Raw genomic sequence first — 20642 nt, 5'->3', positions numbered from 1 at the left:
GGCTCCTAACAGGCTTTCCATTCACGGGGAGACACACCCTCACACTCCCGGCACGTGTCTGGGAAGGCGGGTGACAAACGCGTGCTTATAGCGCTTAATTCTTGTAATGTTTTACTGCAGACATGTAGACCGTGTGCAGAAATAGGGAAGTGATAAAGATAAATAAAATAATAAATGAAGATAATACAAATGATAGATAATAATAAATGAAATAGGAAAACCATAAATAAATCGGGGAAACAATATACAGGAAGTACACTGATGTAGTTGCATACTGGTCAGTACACATAAGTGTGTCTGTAGCAATAGTGTAGTGTTTTGTAAACTACAGCGCCCAGTCATTTCCCCGGACATTACTTCTGTAATAAAGCGAGGACCGATTCGAAGGGTGCGGTAGGTGAGCTCCCGAGGCTTGAATTTGAGGCTGGGGGTGGGGGGCGGTGACTGCGTGCGGGTGTGCGGCCGGCCGGCGGGCCGGCGAGTCGCTCGGGTGTGCAGGGCCGTGCAGGGCCGTGCGCAGGGCGGAGCAGAGGAAGGCGGGAGAGGTTTTCCGGGGACACAGGGGCACGTGTTCTGGCAGCAGGGGCTGGAGTGGGGCCCGCCGGAGAGGCGGAGCCCGAGCGTGATCCTGGACCTGCTGGGGGCGGAGCTTGTGGGTGGAGCTTAACAACAAACCGGAAAGGTTGCCCAGGGCGCGTCTGAGAGCAGCTGCGGGGCGGGGGCGGGGGGCGTGGCCCTTTGAGGGCAAAGGACAGCCTCCCACAAAGGCCTGCTGACCCCTGCACCTTTGGAGAGACCCCGGGAGAACATGGTAGCGCCTGCTGCCCTCTCGGCGGGGCAGGGGACTCCGGGCACCCTCCACACCTGGCTCCGGCGTTGGGGGAGGTGCGGGGCTCCCCCCCACCGAACGCTCACTTGCCGGCATCTGCTCTAGGAGGTGCCAGGTGGAAGGGACCGGCCGAACTTGGTCCAGCGGGGCCGGCTGCCCTCCTCCTTGCTGTAAAATAACATCTCCAAGTGGCGACGGCGCCCTGCGCTCACCGAGAAGGGGCGGGTGGGCGCCGGCACTTCGTTTACGGCCTGTCTCCCACGGCCACCGGAGACAGAGCCGCCACTCCAGACTTCCCACGGGGGACAAAGCAACCCCCTCTCGGATGACTGGGTGCACGGCTGGCTGCGTGGTCGCTCCGCCCAGCTCGGTGGTGCCGCTCCTGGTCGCCGGGGATGGGACTCGCTGCCTTGGCCCCGCTCTGGCGGGTAAGCGGCGAGGGCAGTGCAGTTAGTGGCACACCTGGCCCTTGGCCAGCAGCCTCGGCGAGGGCACTGTTGTGTCTTCACGAGGACAGCAGAGCTCCCACAACCGCTGACCCTTCCTGCCTCCCCACTGGCCCTGGGCCATAACCGTGTTCCCCCATGGACAATGAACAGGAACGGTGGTCAGCCTCCAAAAACTCCGGGGGCCTGTGGTTCATCCTGCCCGCACCCAGGGGAGGCGGAGGCCAAGGATCTCGTCCCTCTGACGCCTTTCCCTCCCTTCATCTTGCCGACTCCCGGCCCCTCCAGGTGCTCCCTGGGGAGCCGTCTCAGTGTCCTGTCGGTGCCCCGGCGAGCCGCTGGCTGGCACCCTCCCAGCCCCAGGTGTCCCAGCCCCTCCCGGACTCTGCCCACATCACCTGCTGAGGACGTGGCTGTCCGTGCGGGAATCTGAGGACAGTGGGGCTCTTCCCGATGTCTCTCCTCTCCTTGTCGCCCACCCACCTTCCCCGCCCTCAGCTGCCTCAGTAACTTTCAAAATTGAGGCCATCACTGCAGCCAGCTCGCTCTTTCTCGGCCATCAGGAGCCTCCCCAGGGCCTCTAGGGCCGTGGCTAAACCCCGCACCAGGACCAGGCCTGCAGACACCCCTGCTTTGGGGACCGCAGCCATTGAGCCCACTCCTTGTTCCAAGCACACCTCGTGGGTCATGAACTCCTCACACAAATCCAGTTGGGACAGGGTGCTCACCACCCATGTTACAGATGGGGAAACTGAGGCTTAGAGGAGCACACTGTTAGCATGAGGTCACCCTCAGCATGGGTGCCGGCCTGCAGCTGCTCACTGCTCCCCCAGCCCTACGGGAAGGGGGTGGTAGACTGGCCTCCAGGTCCCCCCAATTGGTGACAGTGACACACGGGTCAGAAGCTGCATTCATTTCGAGGTGTCTCAGGGTGGAGAAATGAGGAGCCTCAGGCTGGGTTGCAGGAACCCGGTTCCATTGGGGTGAAACCTGCCTGCACGCAGTTGCCCTGCGGGCCAGCTGTGCTCGGGCGGGGCCCACCGGGCCAGCCCAGGGGCGTCCACCTGTGCCTGTGCGGGAGCCTCGTCTGTGTCTCCAGAAGCCCCAAACACCTTGCGTCCCTCCCCAGCGACAAGCTGAGGCCCCGGGAGGCAGTCCTGTGTTCCCTCCCACAGGAACGCCCCCTGCTCGCTTAGCGACGGCACCCCGGCTCAGTCAAGGGAGGGTCTCACAGAAACACCTCGTGTGTGCAGATGGCCCCGGGTGCCTATTCTGTTTATGAGTGTTTGTGTGTGCTTGGGGTCCAGGGAGGGTGTAAGGAGCGTGCAGGCAGGGAGCGAGCACGGCCCCGGGGCCTCGGCCACAGCCCTGGCCGTCCCCACAGCGGAGCCAGCCACTGCCTGGGTCGGCGGAGGCGCCGGCAGTGCAGCCTGCACAGACCCTGGGCTGCCCTCCTGTCTGGCTGGAGCGAAGGGCGAGCCAGGTGCCGGGCCAGCTGCGCGAACCCCTGTGCACAGGAGCAGAGGGCGCCCACAGCGGCCGGCCGCTCCCCTGGGCCGTGTGTGGCGGGGGCCTGCTCCCCACCCCGGGGGCCGCCTTCACTGGAATGGCCTCTGGAAGGAAGAGGGTGCCCTGCCCACAAAGCTGCCCCTTCGCCCACGTCTCACACGCTCAGGGACATTGTTCTTCCTCCTCTGCTTTCAGGGAGAAGCGCGTCGCACGGTCGGCACCCCGTGCGGGCGGCCTGGCCGCCTGAGCCAGAGGCCTCGGCCGCTGCAGGCGAGACCGACCGGCGGACGGCGATGGCGCCGTAGAGCGTCGGGATGGCAGCCCAGCGGATCCGCGCCGCCAACGCCAGCGGCCTCCCCCGGTGCAGGTCCGAGGGGACGCTGATCGACCTGAGCGAAGGGTTTTCGGAGGCGAGCTTTAACGATGTCAAAGGTGAGTTCCCGGGGACAGGCCTGGGTCCCAGGGCTCGGGGGCCGCCCCGGCCACGTTCCGGTCAGCCCATCGCCGTGTTACCAGTGCGGCCCGGGGACAGCGGCCGAGTGTCCTCTCGTTTCTTGGGCGTGTGGGGAGGTTGGTTTGAGTTTTCCCGTTAGTAACGAGACTTCGTACAGAATATCTTCCTTTTCTCTCGTGCGTTTTGGTGACGCTGGGGCTGGAACGCTGGCGTCACTGAGGACGGGGGGTGGGGGCTGGGTTGCTGCAGGCTCTGGAGGAGGGAAGGGGGAGCTGGGGAGGACAGAGCAGCAGTCCAGTCCCACGGCATCATCCGGGAAATGCTCTAAGTCTTGCAGAACACATGACGTCAGCCACAGCTGCTGACTCTGCCGTCGTAGCTGACAGCAGCCATAGAGGAGGGCGAACAAATGGGAATGGCTGTGTTTGAATAAAATTTTATTGACAAAAACAGCCTGGGGGATGTGGTCCAGGGGCCGTAGTTTGCCGGCCCCTGGTTTAGAGGCAGCCCAGGGTCCCAGCACCGTGTGCACATGGGTCTCTCTGACCTCCACCCAGAAACCGGGCTGATGAGAACGCCTGTCTTCTGGGCACCAAGGGTGATACTGGTGGGTGGTCTTCTCCCTAGAAGCCCACCCCGCCCTCGCTGGGCCACAGTCAGTGTCGCTGTGAGCTCTCCGGGTGCCCCATGTCCCCTCCACCCCCATCCTCACCGCCGAGAGCTGACTCTCCCGCGGCCTTTGCTGCATTCTGTTGAAATCGCTCGGCATGCAGGGAGCTGTGTCCTTGCCCGTGTACCTGTGGCCCGCGGCACAGACCCAGCCAAAAAAACCATCCCCGCCCCGACCCCTGTCCCAGACAAAGTCCTGGTCTTCCCCCGATGTGCAGAGAACCACACCACGGACTCGCTTCTCCTTCCACTCCCTTCTCTCTCTCTCCCGCTGTGTTCTCCCCTGCTGCTTCCTCCTCCTCTTCCTCTCTGTGCTCCCTGCCGCGGCCCCGGGCTTGGCTTTGAATGCCCTCTGAGCAGAGACTGGCCCAGGGGATCGCGAGGGCCGTTAACAAGAGCGGCGGCGTTGCCGGCCGGTGCTGTGACTCACTGATCATTCATTTCTCGTGGGCTGGGAGTGGGCGTTCTTTTCTCACGCGAGCCCAGCTCGCCTCGGGGAAAGCTGGGAAGTGTGAGGTTTCGGTCAGGGTCGAGGGGCAGGGAGCCGATTGTTAACCACCAGTGAGCATCTGGGAGGAGCTGTTATTCCTAAAAGAACAGCAGCGCGTGCAGGGAGGGCGACAGACGAGGCAGCCGGGATGTGAGCGGGGGCTGGGGCGTGTGTGTGTGTTAGGCGGTGGGCGGTGGGGGGCAGAGACCCCCGGACTCACTCTCCAGGGCAGCATGGGGCCCGGGCTGCGTCCCACAGCCCAGCAGCTGCACACACCTGCACGTGGCGAACAGGCCTCCAGGTGGGAGTGGATTCCAGCCCAAAACCTGTGCCAGGAAGTCTGCGGCTCCCGGCGGAGGCCTCGCCCACTGAAGACCCGGGGCAGGGGGGTGGGAAATGCGTTATCCAGCGCGCCGAACCTCCCGACGCCCCGGGAGCTCTTCAGTGTTAAAATCCAGGCGGCTGAGAGCCTGGGCGGCACTTCCTGAGCTCATCGAGCTGGAATTCGGTGGGGACGTCCCTGCACCCGATGGGGTGGGGCCTCAGCCTGGCGTCCCGGGGCGCTCTGGCAGGTGACGGATAGAGGGCCCCTTCCAGGGGGGCTCACGTGACTGTCCACTCCCACGGGGCGCCCCGTGGGAAGGAGCCTGACCCTGGGGTGGGATCTATTACTGTAGCCCTCTGAGGAGAGTGCTTGGAATTTCAAGTAAAGCCGTTGTCATTCCTCAGTCTGGTGAGACTGACGCGGTCATTTGCACCGATGCGTTTTCTTCGGCTAGGTACAAAGCCACCCTAATAGCTTTGCTTTTTAATTTAAAAAATGTGGCTGTCAGGGAATGATTCTGGGGGGGGCACATTACAGGGATGTAACCTTTGAGGGATTCTAACAAGACTTTAATAGCTCGCAGACTTTCTTTAATTTTCATTTGGTTTTCATTTTCATGTGACATTTTCATTAGATGTGTCAAGAAAACAAAAACGGTTTCTATTTTCCTGGAGCCCGTGGCCGGACGGCAAAGTGGGAGAGACGGTCTTATATTATCTCTGGCCCCAGACCGACCCTCCTCCCTCCCCCCACCTCCCCTTCAGCCGCCTCCCTTCGGAGTTCAGGGTGATTTCACAGGAGAGGGCACTCCCAGACAGAATTCAGACTCTGCCTTTGGTCCTGACCTTGACCCAGTGGCCTGGACAAGGCCTCTGCTGCAAGCAGACAGGAGAAGGTGATCCGTGATCCCGCACATACGTGTTTGTCGAGCACCTGTGTGCTGTGTGCTGGGGCTTATCCCTGGGTGGGGCCCTGGGGCCCTCCTCCCCGCCAGGAGCAAGCAAAACAGATATCCGGGGTGTCCGGTGTGTCGGTTGGTGACGAGGGCCGTGGGGAGAAGCTCAGCGAGGAGGGAACGCCGACGTCGGCTGTGAGGGGAGGTCCTACGAGCCCGGACCTGCGGCTGAGCCTCGTTCCACTAAGTAGCCCTTCGCGGGCGCGATTTCCCGTGATCCCCACCGGGGCCCGCTGGAGAAACACACCGGTCTCCGTCGTGAAGCATCTCAGACCCTGGGGCTCAGAGAGCTTCCGGAGGCCTGGATGGAGAACCCAGGCCGAGTGGCCCCGTGGCCCCCAGGCGGGGAGGGCCGAGGGTGGCAGTCCTGGAGGCCAGCTGCGCTTTCTGGCAGACACACCTGCCCCTGTCACCTGCTTCCTGCAGGTAGCCGACACCTCCTGCCGTGGACTCCGCCCAGGAGAGGCAGTTAAATTATTCCTTACTTCCTTTCAAAGGAGGGGGAGGGGAAACCGTGGGAGCCGGCTGGCCCGGCTCAGGAGAAGAGAGCGCCCGTTGGCTTAGTCACACGCCGCTGCAGTTCAGCTGGAGTGCAGGGGTCCTTGCTTGTTTATGAAGGCAGCGTAGAAACGAGCTTCCTTTCTCCCCGTTGTCTGTTTCAAGGAGGCAGAATGGGAGCAAACGGTAGAACGAGGCCCGTTGGGGGGGTGGGGGGGAGGCTGATTTCCATCAGAAGGAACCTCGGGCCCTGAGTGCCCTCCGCCATGTAGAGCAGGCAGATAAACCACGCAGATGTGAAATCATCCGTTATTTTTCAAAGCCGCTGGCTTCGGTGGCTTCGCTTGCCCTTCCCACTGCTGTCCGCCGTGGTGGCACTCGCAGCCGGATGCCTAGAGCCGTGAATTCTCGGAGTCGCCCTTCCCAGGGTCGAGGTTTTTCAGGCCGCTTCCACCATTGCTCAGGGATGATGTGAGCCCTGCCAGCCGCACACCGTTGAGTTCTTTCCGCCGTGTGTGCGGGAGGGACCGTGCGGCGGTGGTGTCGTTCTGAAGGGTCGGTTCGAGGGGGTTGGAAGGGAGAGGGGGCCTGAGACATCTCCTGTCACGGGAAGGGTTAGCTGAAGGACGGGTTCACCTTGGAAGGGGGAGAAACCGGCCGGGGGCCGCGGGGGCGCCTTCTGTGCGGCGGGCAGAGCGTGCACTCGGCTCCTGCCCACGAGGGGGCCTCCCTCCCGGGCTTTCCCACGGCCAGGCCACTGGCCGAGGGGTCACTGAATGCAGACCGTCTCTGCGGCTCCCGAGGAAGCCCCCGCTCAGTGTCTCCTCCTACTCTGGCGGAGGGCAGTTTCCCCTCTGGCCGGACTCACAGGTAGGTAGACGTTGGACAGTAGCAGGAGAATTTAATTGCATGCGTATGGGGGGCCCCCTGAGACTGGGAGGCCAGGCAGTCAGGCAAACAAAGGCTTTTGTGCCCCGGTGAGGTAAGAAGGGGTGGGGGTGGGGGCTTCCAAGGGGAGGGGGACGATTCACAAGGAGGTAGGAAGAGCGTGGCGGACAAACAAGTGTTTTCCCTGCTGTGCGGAGACAATAGGACAGGAATCTGTGTCTCCAGGCCCCTGGGAGGTCGGTGTAGTCCTCTCTGGTTATATGGCTCTCTTCCCGGAGCGAGCCCTCTGTCTGAACTCTTGTAAGCAAGCAAGCGAGGAAGACAGAAAACAGCTCTCCCCGAGTTGTGGGGGCCTCAGTGGTCTTCCGATCCACCTAATCCACGCGCCAAAGGGGCGCCTTGTGGGGCAGCCTGCCCTTCACCGCCTCGCCGCATTTCCGGTCGCTCAGTGGGATCAAGAACAGTTCCAGTTCCATCCAAACCGGATGTCTGACACCGGGACAGGTGGCTGTTCCTGGTGTGGATTTGCACTTCCGTGGGTGGTGGTGTGTGTGGCCCCTGGACACCAGATGTCTGACGCCGGGACGGGTGGCTGTTCCTGGTGTGGATTTGCACTTCCGTGGGTGGTGGTGTGTGTGGCCCCTGGACACCAGATGTCTGACGCCGGGACGGGTGGCTGGGTGTTTCTCGGGCCCCTAGTCTCTCCCCGGTGCGGGCAGCCCCCGGGCCCGGCCCTCACCCTCTGTCCCGTGTCTCCTGCAGTGCCTTCCCCCAGTGCCTTGCTGGGAGACAACCCCACGCCCTTCGGGAACGCCAAGGAAGTGGTCGCCATCAAGGACTACCGGCCCAGCAACTTCACCACCCTGAAGTTCTCCAAGGGCGACCGCCTGTACGTGCTGGACACGTGCGGCGGCGAGTGGTGGTATGCCCACAACACCACGGAGATGGGCTACATACCCTCCTCGCACGTGCGGCCCCTGAGCTGCCGGGACTCCACCCTGAGCGACAGCGGGGTGATCGACCTGCTCCCCGACAGCCCCAGCGAGGCGGCCAGGGAGTTCGAGGCGCCCGGGGGGTGGACGGACGACCAGAAGGGGTCCGGCAGGACCCACAGCAACAACCCTTTCTGGAACGGGGCCCAGACCAACCCGTTCCTGAACGGGCACCTGCCGGTGGGGCCCAGCGTGGAGGAGCTGGCCCCCAAGAGTACCGTGGACTTGCTGCTCTTCGACACGGGCCCGTCCGCCTTCACCGACGGCGGCTCGGCCACCGCCAACGGCCCCGGCCCCGGCTTGGACAGGCCGCCGGCCGCCGATCAGCTGCTCGCCGAGGGGCCCGCCAGGCGGGACAACCCGTTCTTCAGAAGCAAGCGCTCCTACAGCCTGTCGGAGCTCTCCGTCCTCCAAGCCAAGTCCGACGCGCCCGCCTCCTCGGGGTTCTTCACGGGCCTGAAGTCCCCGGTCCCCGAGCAGTTCCAGAGCCGGGAGGACTTCCGGGCGGCCTGGCTGAGCCACCGGAAGCTGGCTCGGTCTTGCCACGACTTGGACTTGCTGGGCCAAAGCCCCGGGTGGGGCCAGACCCAGGCGGTGGAGACGAACATCGTGTGCAAGCTGGACAGTTCGGGGGGCTCCGTGCAGCTCCCCGACACCGGCATCAGCCTCCACGTGCCCGAGGGCCACGTGGCCCCGGGGGACACCCAGCAGATCTCCATGAGGGCCCTCCTGGACCCGCCCTTGGAACTCAACAGCGACAGGTGCTGCAGCGTCAGCCCGGTGCTGGAGGTGAAGCTGAGCACCTTGGAGGTGAGGACCGCCCTGGTCCTGGAGATGACGGCGTCGGCCGAGGTGAAGAGCGACGTGCTCAGCAAAAGCACGGTGGGCCTGCAGTGCCTGCGGAGCGACCTGAAGGAGGGGCCCTATGTCCCCGTCCCCCTCACCTACAGCTACGGCGACACGGTGCAGGTGCACCTGGACAACCTGGAGCCCTGCATGTACCTGGCCATCGTCGCCCACGGCCCCAACATCCTCTACCCTTCCACCGTGTGGGACTTCATCAACAAGAAGGTCACTGTGGGGCTCTACGGCCCCAAACACGTCCACCCGTCCTTCAAGACGGTGGTGACCATCTTCGGGCACGACTGCGCCCCGAAGACCCTCCTGGTCAGCGAGGTCCCCCGCCAGGCCCCCAGCCCCGCCCCGGTGGCCCTGCAGCTCTGGGGCAGGCACCAGTTCATCCTGTCCCGGCCGCAGGACCTCCAGGTCTGCGTGTTCTCCAACATGACGCACTACGAGGTCAAGGCCAGCGAGCAGGCCAAGGTCGTGAGGGGCTTCCAGATGAAGCTGGGCAAGGTGAGCCGCCTCATCTTCCCCATCACCTGCCAGAGCCCCGGCGAGCTCTCGGACTTCACCCTGAGGGTGCAGGTGAAGGACGGCCAGCAGGCCATCCTGACCCAGTTCTGCGTCCAGACCCCCCAGCCGCCCCCCAAAAGTGCCATCAAGCCGTCCGGGCAGAGGCGGTTCCTCAAGAAGAACGAGGTCGGCAAAATCATCCTGTCCCCGTTTGCCGCCACCACCAAGTACCCCACCTTCCAGGACCGCCCCGTGTCCAGCCTCAAGTTCGGCAAGTTGCTCAAGACCGTGGTGCGGCAGAGCAAGAACCACTACCTGCTGGAGTACAAGAAGGGGGACGCCATTGCCCTGCTCAGCGAGGAGAAGATCCGGCTGAAGGGGCAGCTGTGGACCAAGGAGTGGTACATCGGCTACCACCAGGGCAAGGTGGGCCTCGTGCACGCCAAGAACGTGCTGGTGGTGGGCCGGGCGCGGCCCAGCCTCCTGCCGGGGCCCGAGCTGAGCACCTCGGTGCTGCTGGAGCAGATCCTGCGGCCCTGCAAGTTCCTCACCTACATCTACGCCTCCGTCCGGACGCTGCTCATGGAGAACATCAGCAGCTGGCGTGCCTTCGCTGACGCCCTGGGCTACGGGAGCCTGCCGCTCACCTTCTTCTGCCGCGCGGAGCTGGACAGCGAGCCCGAGCGGGTGGCGTCCGTGCTGGAGAAGCTGAAGGAGGACTGCAACAACGCCGAGAACAAGGACCGGAAATCCTTCCAGAAGGAGCTCATGATGGTGAGTCCCCCCGGGGCTGGGGCTGGGGCTGGGGCTGGCGCGGGGGGGAGGGCGGGCTGGCACCCTCCCTGCTCCCCGAGAGGCAGGGACAGGGTTTGACTGAAGCATGGGAAGAGGCACTCACGTGGGACCTGGGGGGCCCCAAACAGCTCAGCAGCCACTGCAGCGAAGATCACTCGGGGCCCTTTTCCCGCAGAATTGGGGGCCCCTCCAAGGTCTCGGAATGCGTCTCTGGGACCCCAGGGGCCTGTGCTCCAGCCACCTCCCTTCAGATCTCTCGGGAGAAACCCTGTGTTTCACCTGCTCCCCAGCCACCTCTGAGACTCACAAACGTGAGGAACCACGGCCCCCTCGTCTGGCTCTATTTTAGCGGGTGTTTCTCTCCACGTCTCGCTGGAAGGTTCCACCGGGCCCCTGTGTTGTTTCCTCTTCCTCCTTTCCACGTGCCTTCGAGTCAGGGTGAGCACACCCTGTTTTGCCAGCGCAGCCGGGAACTGGGGTCCAAGGAAGTGAAAAGGGGGGAGTTGGTGGCACACTACTTCAGGGTACACCTGGCCCACCGGCCCGCCGGGAGGCCTTCACCGGACCGTTCACGGCTCCGGCAGGCCTGGGCTCCGCCCCAGCGCCAAGCCCGCGGGGCAGCCCCGCTCTGAGCTGCTGGCTAAGCCCCAGGGGTGGTCTTGCCTTGGCCTGCGCTCTGCAGCAGAGGCCGGCTCAGCTCCCTGCCCCGTCCTCCTGGGCGGTTCCTGGGGGAAGGCCTTTGTGACTTGGTCACCCGCCTCCCTTCCGCGTTCTGCCGACGCCAGACAGCCTCTCTCACCTCCTGACCTGGGCGAGGGGTGACTCTCAGCACCCCTGGCATTCATTCCTGCCATTTGCACCCCCTCCGCTCCTCCCCCCCCCCACCCCGCCAGCACCTGCCACTGTGTCTGCACCTCTCGGAACAGGTGTGTCCCTGTGTGTCCGGGGGACCTGTGTGAGCACAGGTGTGCACCCGAGGCTCATTCACGTCACTTCTGTCTCTCCACCGCCCCCTCGAGTCAGGGACGGAAGGGACGGGGTCGGCTGTGGCATGGCTTCTGCTGCAGGGGGTGGGGCCTGAAGCAAGGCCCCGACGGTGGCACACAAAGGCATGAGCACCGGACACGTAGAGCACAGCAGGAAGCTGGCCTCACCCAGAGGAGGGAGCCAGGAACTGGGCGTGGCGGGTGGAGGGGTGGCCTTGGCCACCAGGGGGTCACTGGGGTGTGGGCAGGTTCAGTGGGGAGCACAGGGGATTGTCATGGCTGGAGGTGAGTGGAGCTCCCCTGGGTACCAGGTGTGGTCCCCTCGGTGATGCCTCCTGTCCCCTCAGGGCACAGCTCACCAGCCCACCTGTAAAATCAGGTCCCACCCACGCTGCCGGTCCCCTTGGGCGGACCTCACACGGCGAGGGGCTGGGCCTCCCTCGCGCCAGCTCCGGGCTGGAATTCTCCGCCGGTGACGGAATGCCGTGCGAGCAGAAACGGGACTGATTTTGCCTCCACACCAGCGCAAAGTGAGTTTGCCTCCCCGTGAGTGGGCAGAGGCGAACAGTGAGCCAGCCGGGGCAGCCCCCTCCCCGCTGTGCAGAAATCTGAGGAGCTGGCTTTTATCTCATTTCCCTGTTTCTTTTTAGAAAACTTAAGAAGTGATCATTCCTTTTTTTTTCCAACGTGGGGAACCCAGGGCTTATCCAGCAACTTGGGGGACGCAGGATAGCTTTTCTGGCAGGCCTCCTTAGGTTCGTCTGTGTGAGGATGGGGTTCCGTGCGTGTGGGACCCCCGCCCCTCCCCCAGCCCCGCACCCCCGGGGCTCCGGAGTCCCAGGGAGGCGGAAGTGAAACTCAGGCCTTGGCAGGAAGGTGCCCCGGGGAGGTTGGAGCGGTGCTGAAGTGAAACTGGCTTCGCCACGTCTCCTCTGAGTGGTTGGCCAGACTTCCAGAAACCACAGACGGGCTTATCCCGGCGTGTTGGAGGAGCTGCCGGGAGCCAGGTGTTTTATGTACAGGGAGGTAGAAACCCGGAGCAGTCAGGTTCCTGCGGCGCCACCTCCTGAGATCTGGCCCGCCCTCTCTCCCTGTCAGGCCACGCCCTCCCCCCCTTTCTCCCTGCCAGGCCACGCCCTCCCCGCCCTTTCTCCCTGCCGGGCCACGCCCTCCCCGCCCTTTCTCCCTGCCCGGCCACGCCCTCCCCGCCCTCTCTCCCTGCCCAAGGTTTTCTGTTCACTAACGAGCCCTGGGTTTGGAGATCCTGCTGACACGGAGCAGACGGGGCGAAGGTTTTGGACCGCAGGCTTGCAGGGCGATGGGAAGGAAGCAGGTCCCTCTGCCCACCGCATTCAGAGTGGGTCCAACCTCGTGTGTCCCGCCAGGCGCAGGCCAGGCAGCCTGCTGCTTTGGTTTCGTTTTCTTGAAGCCAGAAATGCTGGGGCCGCACGGAGCCCATCAGGCCGCTGAACCCTGGGTTGGGGGCCTGCCCGGGCCAGGCCCTTTCTAGGAGGGAACCAAGGCCCAGACCACGGCAGGGACTTGGGTGGGGCTCTGTCCGGTCGCCTCCTTGCTGGGGTGCTGGGTGTGCCTTTCCCTCCCGAGTCTCCTCCTATCAGTCACCTCTGTCCTAAAGACCCACAGAAAGCCCCTTCGGCTTGGACAAGGACCGGTCCTGCTGAGTCTGGACAGTGCGAGTCCCCAGCCCCACACCTCTGCTGCCTACAGAGCCCTCCCTCCGGCCGGGGCCTCCGGCCCGTCCCCCTGGAGCCCCAGGCCACACTGTCGGTCTCGGCCGAGGGCACCCCCGCTCTCAGTTGCTCCAGCGGGAGTGGGAGCAGCTGTCATCTGCACCCTCCCTGGGGGGCCGCTGTCCCGGTGCTGCCACAGCAACGTGCCACACACCAGGGGCTCAAACCTGCCGGCGTGGCCCTGGCTGGGCAGCTCGGGGTGGGTCAGAGCATCGCCCCAAAACCAGAAGGTCGTGGGTTCAATTCTCCATCAGGCCCATATGGGAGGCAGCCAATTCACGCTTCTCTCCTCTCTCGCATCGATGTTTCTCTCTCTGAAGGCAGTGAGAAAACGTGCTCGGGTGGGGATTAAAAAAAGAAACCACCAGTGTATTCTCTTGCATTCCTGGCATTGTCGGCAGGGCTGGTTCCTCCTGGCGGCTGCGAGGGCGGCTCCGTCTGTACCTCTGTCCTGGCTCCGGGGCTCCGGTGACGTGGCTGCATCGCCCCGTCTCTGCCGCCGTCTCTGCGCTTCCTGCTTCCCTCTTCCCTCTGCCCCTGTGCCTCTGTTTCTCACCTCGTAAGGCCCTGGTCATTGGATTGGGGGCCCACCCCGATCCAGGGTGACCTCGCTTCACCCCAGTGCACCTGCAGAGGCCTTACTGCCTTCCAATCACAGGCACGGGCGGAGGCGCAGGGGACGTCCGCCCCACACGTCGGCGATCTCTCGTCCGCCATGCGTCACGCGGCACAGGCCGCCGGAGCTGCCCCCACTCACGCTCTGCTCCCCCTGCCCAGGCCTTGCTGAAGATGGACTGCCAGGGCCTGGTGGTCAGGCTCATCCAGGACTTCGTGCTCCTGACCACGGCCGTCGAGGTGGCACAGCGCTGGAGGGAGCTGGCAGAGAAGCTGGCCAAGGTGTCCAAGCAGCAGATGGACGCGTACGAGTCTCCCCACCGGGACCGGAACGGGGTCGTGGACAGCGAGGTGAGGCGGGTGGGGCGCCCCTCGATCTGCGGCATGCAGGCATATAGCCTTGTCTGCTTCCTAGCGTTTTTAGGAGGGCAAAATGAGAGCGTGCAAGCAAAGCACCTGCTTAGCACACAGTAGGTCCTCCCTGAGTGGGGCAGGTCTCACTCTCCTTCGGGCGTTTAGTGGTGACTCCCGCTGTGACCTGGGCAAGGCCACTGCCGTGGCGTGGGACGCTGGAACAGCACTGGCGGAACTGCCCGTCGCTGGCTAATCCCCACCTTGAATGACCTTCCGTCAGAGCAACGGCGCGGGTTCCCTCCCCGGCGCTCTGCAGTGCGACCCGGGTCTCTCCCCGGGTCCCTGCCTCACGGGCACCTGGCAGGTGGTGGTGCGTGGGCCGGAGCTGGCCAGGTCCCCGCTCAGCTGCTGTTTTCTCAGTTCCCTGCAGGGGCCACTTCACGCGTCTGGAGGCCTAGGAGGCGGGAAGTTCCGAGCACAAGGGTGTCCTTTGTTGGCAGGGCGCATTTCTAAAGAAACGGCCCCGATAGGAAGTGCTGTGTCCCCACTCCCATGCAAAAGGCACTGTTCCCTCCGCGGTGTGCTGGCCTGGGACAGAGACAGCCCAGCGGCTAGAGTAGCGTTAAGAGCTCACGGAGGAGCTGCGACAGGGGGCTGGGGGGCGGGGCCGGGCAGACTGTCCTCCAGTTCCTCACCTGTGTCTCTTCTCCCTCCTTTTGTGTGGACGGCGCCCCCTGCAGGCCATGTGGAAACCTGCATACGACTTTCTGCTCACCTGGAGCCACCAGGTCGGGGACAGCTACCGTGACGTCATCCAGGAGCTGCACACGGGCCTGGACCGCATGAGGAACCCCGTCACCAAGCGCTGGAAGCACCTCACGGGGACGCTCATCCTGGTGAACTCCCTGGACGTGCTGCGCGCGGCCGCCTTCAGCCCGGCCGACCAGGACGACTTCGTGATCTGAGCGGATGCCCCGCCCCCACCAGGGCGCTGCCGCCGCTGCTGCCGCTGCCGAGGGGGCCTGTGCAGTCACGTTGCTGGGAGCGGGCGACCGACTGCCCCGCCAGAGGAGGGCGGCTCCGGGCCGGCCCCGCGCCCCAGGACCAAGCACACGGACAGACAGACGCTCCACCCGCCGCCTCCATCACGGGGGAGGCCCAAGGGGAACGCCCACGGCAGGTCGTTGCCAATCAGATAGCTTTCTCTGTGTTCAGTATAAACGTACATTTAAAACCCCCTTTTAAAGTGTGGGGAGGAGGGGACGTATGAGAAAGGTGATAGTAGTTTTTTAATGGACCACAGAGGTTCAAAACAAACATGTCACGGGGCAGACGCTCTGGAGGTTTTTACGTTCTCTGAAGACCTTTTTAAATTATGTTACAGGTGTACATCGGTATTTAAACGTCCTCGGGGGCATTTCCTACGCTCAGACACGCTCGCGTTTCCACGCCTGGCACGGGAGCCACTTTTGTTCGCGTGTTGGGCCTTTTTTCACTTTGTACTTGTAAAAAAACAAAACAAAACCGTGAATCGGGGAGGAACCGTGGTTAGTCCTTCCGTGAGTGTAGTTCAACCCTGTGCTTTCCGAGAACGTTCTGGGCCCTCTTTTTTTCTTATCTTCCACGCCTTCACCTCGTGGTGCAGTGAAGGAGGGGCCACGGCGCTCGTGGACCGTCTTGTGGGCAGAGTTCAGTCCGACGTGAGGCGTCGGCGTCCTGGAGCCCAGGGAGCAGCGGGGCCGGGCGTCTCAGGGCCCCTGCTCGTCCCAGGGAGCAGTCCCAGGCGCGAGTGAGGCGGTCCCCACAAAACGGCCCCTTCCCCCCGCCACCCCGGCGTCCTGAAGGAGCCTCGGCCGCCCAGGACACCCTGTGCCAGGTGCCTGCTGCCGTCTGCCAAACTCTCTCGGCTTCCTTTTGTCGAGATGGAACCCCTCTCCCCTCCTGGCGTTCCCACATCTCCTGGGAAATGAATGGTGTGGGGAAGCCGTTTCATTGACAACATAGAGATTGTCTGTCTGAGCAGGATGGACAATGGGAAGGCTTCCCACGTCAAATGGGGGACCTGGCGGCACGTCCCACCGACAACCGTTACCGCTGCGGGTGGAGTGTCTGTGCTGAGCTTCACGCTGCCGCCGTAGTCCTGGCGTCTCGGAGGGAGACGGGAGAAACACCGCCAGTACCCAGCAAACCCCCAGAGTCAGTCCCCGGGGACGTGCCTGGACACGCCCAGATCCGGAACCTCACTCTCTGAATCGGCGGCTTTGAATCACGAGAACTACTGGGTGTAATCCATGAAGAATCCCTTGTTGGGCTGAAACACTCTTAGGCTTCTACTGATTTGGATCCTGAAGATCAGCGGGCTAGGAAAAACGACACACACACAAAAAAAACCACTATGTATTTTATGCTGCAAGAACCAAGATACACAATTCCCCAGTCATCCCATGTGATGACCTGAAATCCCGCTTTCCGACGACCCGCCCTCCTTCTCTCCAGAGACCCCCCCCCTTTCTCCCCAAAGAAGACACGGAACCAGTTGCACCTTAAACCATGGATATTTTTCCTCAGGGGCTTCAAATAGTTTCCTATGCAACATGTCTTGTAGCACAAACTAAATTCTACAAAAGTTGCAGTAAACTTTATTTGGATATTTTGACCTGTTAAGTGTGCGTGTGTGTGTTTTTTTCCTCACACCCACCAGACTTTGAATAAAACAGTGAAACCTCGTCTTAGCGCCTGTGCGTGGAACAATGCCCCCGCCCCCTCCCCAGGACAGTCAGTGTGACAAGTGGGTTTCTAGGTGTCCGTTTTGTTGGCAGTGATTTCATTGCTCTTGGAACACTGGCGTCTCCGCCATCACTGGCCACTGGGAGTCAGTGGTGCCCGAAGGGTCGGGTGGGGGGCTCCCGTTCCTGGCCCTCGCCCCAGTCCCACGACACAGTTTGGGCCTGAGCACTTTCCAGGTTTGCGGTGCCGTCCCTTAGGGGCTAGCCACCGCAGCACCTGTGACTCCCACGACCCATCATGCGCCCCAGGGACACGTGCTGGCAGGGAGAAAGCTGGGTCGGGGCCCCGCTGATGGGGACCCACCCCGCGTGGAAGCAGTGAGGGAACGGGGTTCAGGAAAACCTCCCTGGGAAGTAACTCAAGGTCCAAGGCCAGGCCAGCCCTAGGGACCAGAGTGTGTGCGCAGCATCGCGAGGGTACAGGGGCCGCCAGAGGCTGGCCCCGCCCCCAGCACTGGGGCGGCCTCTCCTGTCTCTCTGCCCGCTCGCTCCAGCCTGCGGGCACGCGATTTGCGCTTAAGGAAAGAGTTGATGCGATCCTACATCACAGCTAACAGCACAGCGGTGTCCTGGAGCCCAGGCCTGTCCTGACACAGCGATGTGCTCTGTCACCGACACGGAGGCCAGAAGTCCGTAGGGAACGGAGGCGTCCCGCAGCCGTCTTCGCTCTGTGAGGACAGCACTGCTGGACGAGGGCCCCGCGCTGAGACGGCCTCGCCGGCGCTGCATCGTCCGTGGAGACCCTGTTTCCACCCGGGGCCGCACTCCCAGGTCGGGGGGCTGGGACTTCCACACGCCCGCCGCCCCGTGGCCGCCAGCGCCTGGGCCTGCGGGTGAGGCTCGCTCGGGAGAAGCGGTGGGGCATCCAGGGTGATCCATCTCTGAGTCTTCGGCCCCGTTCATCGGGGAAACCAGAGTGGCCACGACACTAGTCCTTCTCCAACAGGTCCCCCCCACGGTTCCAGTTATCCACAGGCAGCCCCCATCCGAAAATATCAAATGGAAAATTCCAGAAATAAATAATTCCTAGAGTTCGAGTTGCGAGCTGTTCTGCGGGGCGTGATGAGATCTGGCCGTCCCACTCAGGACGGGAAGCGTCCCCCGGCCGGGTGTCCAGGCTGCAGGCTGCCCACCGGTCTGCCCTGGCCAGCGGGAGAGCGAGCACACGTGGTCTCAGTACACGCGTGCGGGCAGCCCGTGGTCTCCTTCGTAAGGCCGCATTCGCAGAGTTTACTGCGGTACGTTGTTCAAATGGTTCCGTTTTATTCTGAGTCATCACTGCTCTCGTCTGTGCCTGACACGTAAGTTCAACGTTATCACAGGTGTGGATGCAGACGATAACACAGTGCACCATAACACAGTGCACGGAGGGTTAGCTTTCAGGCACCGCTGGGGCTCTGGGAGGAACGTGTCCCCTGCAGTTGCGGGCTGGGGGCGGGACTACTGCAGGCTGTTTGCCAACCACACTTCAAGTAGGCGTGGCCACATGACTACGTGTAGCCAATGGGATGTGAGCAGAAGGGATGCAAGCCGCCCTCCGGCTGGGCCCGGAGAAGCAAGCCTGCAGACCCTGCTCCACTCCCCCAGCCACAGGGAAAAACATCTCCAAGGACCTGAGGACGAGGGACGGCCAGTCCCTGAAGGCTCTGTGCAGTGGCGTCTCTGTCGATCGGGACGAGACATCACCCTCGAGGCGCTGAGGACGGGAGGGCTGTGAATTACAGGCGGTCACTGGAACCCCACGCACAGCGCAGTGAGACCGTGGCCACGATTGAAAAGCCGGAGGGGAGAGGGGCTTGCTGTTCAGAGGGCGGCGCCCCCACCCCGTCTGCAGGGCATCAGGGAAAGGTGACAAGAACCCAGTCGGGCCCTTTTCCCGGCCGGCAGGTCCGGAACCGGCCAGGACCGGTGTGAACAGGAACGGCTTTTCTATTTTCACTGAGTATGCGCTGGGCCGGTCCAAGGAGCTCAGTTAAAGTGTCCAGTCCTTCATGGACGTTGATGTATTTGGACATCGACAATGATAAAAAACTGGCACATAACGTTTTGGTGTTGGTAGATGTTTTTGAGGATCAAACACGAGGGAAAAAAGGTTTAGCAGGGAGAAAACCCGATCTCCCGAGGAAAGGGCAGTTTGGTCCCGGATGAATCCTGCCGTTGCCTCCCGTGGGGCGGGGAATCGTTCCCTTTGAGAGCGCCCAGCCCCCACCCTCTCCGCGCGGTGTCTGTCCCCAGGTCCCGGCGGCCGTTCCCTCCGCCGTGATCGGACGTAGGACCCCCTCCCTCGGCTCTCCTTTCCTTTCTGTCCAACCCGCTCTAACTCCACCCTCCTGGCCGCCTTCCCGCGGTCTCTCCGCTCCCATCCGTGCGGTGCGAGAGTGAGACCCAGAGAGCCGCTTGCTTCCGGCCGTGGGGTCTCCTCCGGGGGGAGGCGCCCGTCCTGCCCTGCGGAGCCCCCTGGACCCCCTTGCGTCCTCAGCCTCCCTGTCTTTTTCTGAGCTGTGCCGGCGCTCGGGCACCTGTCCTTCCGTCTCCCACCAGCCGGCCCACGGAGACCCCCGCGGAATCCCCACAGCCCGGCGCGGTGGTGCTTCTTACGTGAAGGAATGGACCCTATCTCTGTCTGGGCTGGAAATGCATCTCAGCCCTGGCTGGTGTGGCTCAGTGGACTGAGCACCAGCCTGCGAACCAGAGGGTTGCTGGTTCAATTCCCAGTCAGAGCACAGGCCTGGGTTGTGAGCCCGGTCCCCAGTTGGGGGCGTGTGAGAGACAATCACACATTGGTGTTTCTCTCCCTCTCTTCCCCTCTCTCTAAAAATAAATAAGTAAATTATATATATATTATATTATATATATAAATGCATCTCAGAGCGAGGATGGCTGTGGCTGGTGGAGGGGGTAGAATGGGCTTCGTGCTGTGTTTACAGCCCATGTATAATAAAAATAAATGAAAGTCTGCCCAGCCGCGAATGCCTCAGCACCCGCTTCAGCTTTAAGAAGGGTTCGAAGAGGAACCCACGGCGGGGACGGAGCGCAATGGTGTGCACCCCAAAAGCAATTACATTTCCTAATGACTCATCTCCCGGCGCGAAGGAAGCATTGTCAGTTTGCTCCATGATTTATGCTGTAATAAAATTCCCTTTCACATAAAGTAGATGGAAGCGGCCGCATCCTGAACAGTAACAAATGACCTGGATTTTGGGGGAGGGGGAGTGACACCAAGTGCCCAGTGATCGCCGCCTCTGTGAAGGGTTTGTACCATTCAACCTTCACCATGACCTTGGCTCCGAACACGAGAAAACAGACTCAGGGAGGGCAGACAGGCCCAGCTGGCACAGAGGCCAATGCCGAGCCCCGTCCACCCGCAGGTGCGCCCTCGTGCCCCCGGAACAGAGCCCTGGAGACGGGGCAGGAGGCACACGTGCCCAGAGCCGGCGAGGGACAGCCCGCTGGCCCCTGCGCGTCGGGTGCGGGGTCAGAGGTTGCCGCCTGTCCTCCACGCCCACCCTGCAGGCTGCTTCTGGCCGGTGTGCGCGGCTGGAGAAGCCTTACTGCTACTGTGTGGCCATCCTCCTGAAACCCTTAGTGTTTAAAATATCTGCACTTCATCAAAGCATTCCTTTTTCAAACCAAACATCGGCCTTACCAAGGTGTAACTGACGAGTAAACGGAGTTTTCCCTCTCTGAGCCCCAGCCACTCCCTGCAAGGAGCCCATCAGGAGCTGCTTGCACTAGGTGGGTGTGCGTGATGACGCCACTGAACCGTCGTGAACTGCAGGAAAACAGGATGGCACCCTTCGCTAAGTGTGTTTCGTCACAATCTCTCTTACTGTGAACAAATGCCTGGTCCCGGTTCTCGGCCCTCTGCTGTGTGACCGCGTCCGAGGGGGAGAGGGACACACACGACTCCACGCTGCTCCTGCCCGGGACCCGTCTGCAGCTCG

At 62.7% G+C, this 20642-nt stretch overlaps 1 protein-coding gene across 2 annotated transcripts in view; it reads left to right on the top strand.

Annotated features, from left to right (window-relative positions):
• The window catches only part of SH3BP4 (SH3 domain binding protein 4), a 68096-nt gene extending 51520 nt beyond the window's left edge, over positions 1-16576 (top strand). For both annotated transcript variants that reach the window (XM_045845691.1, XM_045845690.1), the window contains 4 exons: positions 2980-3216; positions 7826-10185; positions 13721-13909; positions 14653-16576. In XM_045845691.1, coding sequence (XP_045701647.1) covers positions 3099-3216; positions 7826-10185; positions 13721-13909; positions 14653-14877 — 2892 coding nt within the window. In that variant the 5' untranslated portion in view covers positions 2980-3098 and the 3' untranslated portion in view covers positions 14878-16576. The remainder of the gene's footprint in view (positions 1-2979; positions 3217-7825; positions 10186-13720; positions 13910-14652) is intronic.
• The last annotated feature ends 4066 nt before the right edge of the window (positions 16577-20642 follow it).

This window comes from Phyllostomus hastatus, unplaced genomic scaffold (genome assembly GCF_019186645.2).
Source record: "Phyllostomus hastatus isolate PE091 unplaced genomic scaffold, TTU_PhHast_1.1 phas_contig_477, whole genome shotgun sequence".
NCBI lineage: Eukaryota > Metazoa > Chordata > Mammalia > Chiroptera > Phyllostomidae > Phyllostomus > Phyllostomus hastatus.
The sequence above is the reverse complement of the archived record's forward strand: the minus strand, read 5'-3'. Positions and strand labels throughout refer to the sequence as shown.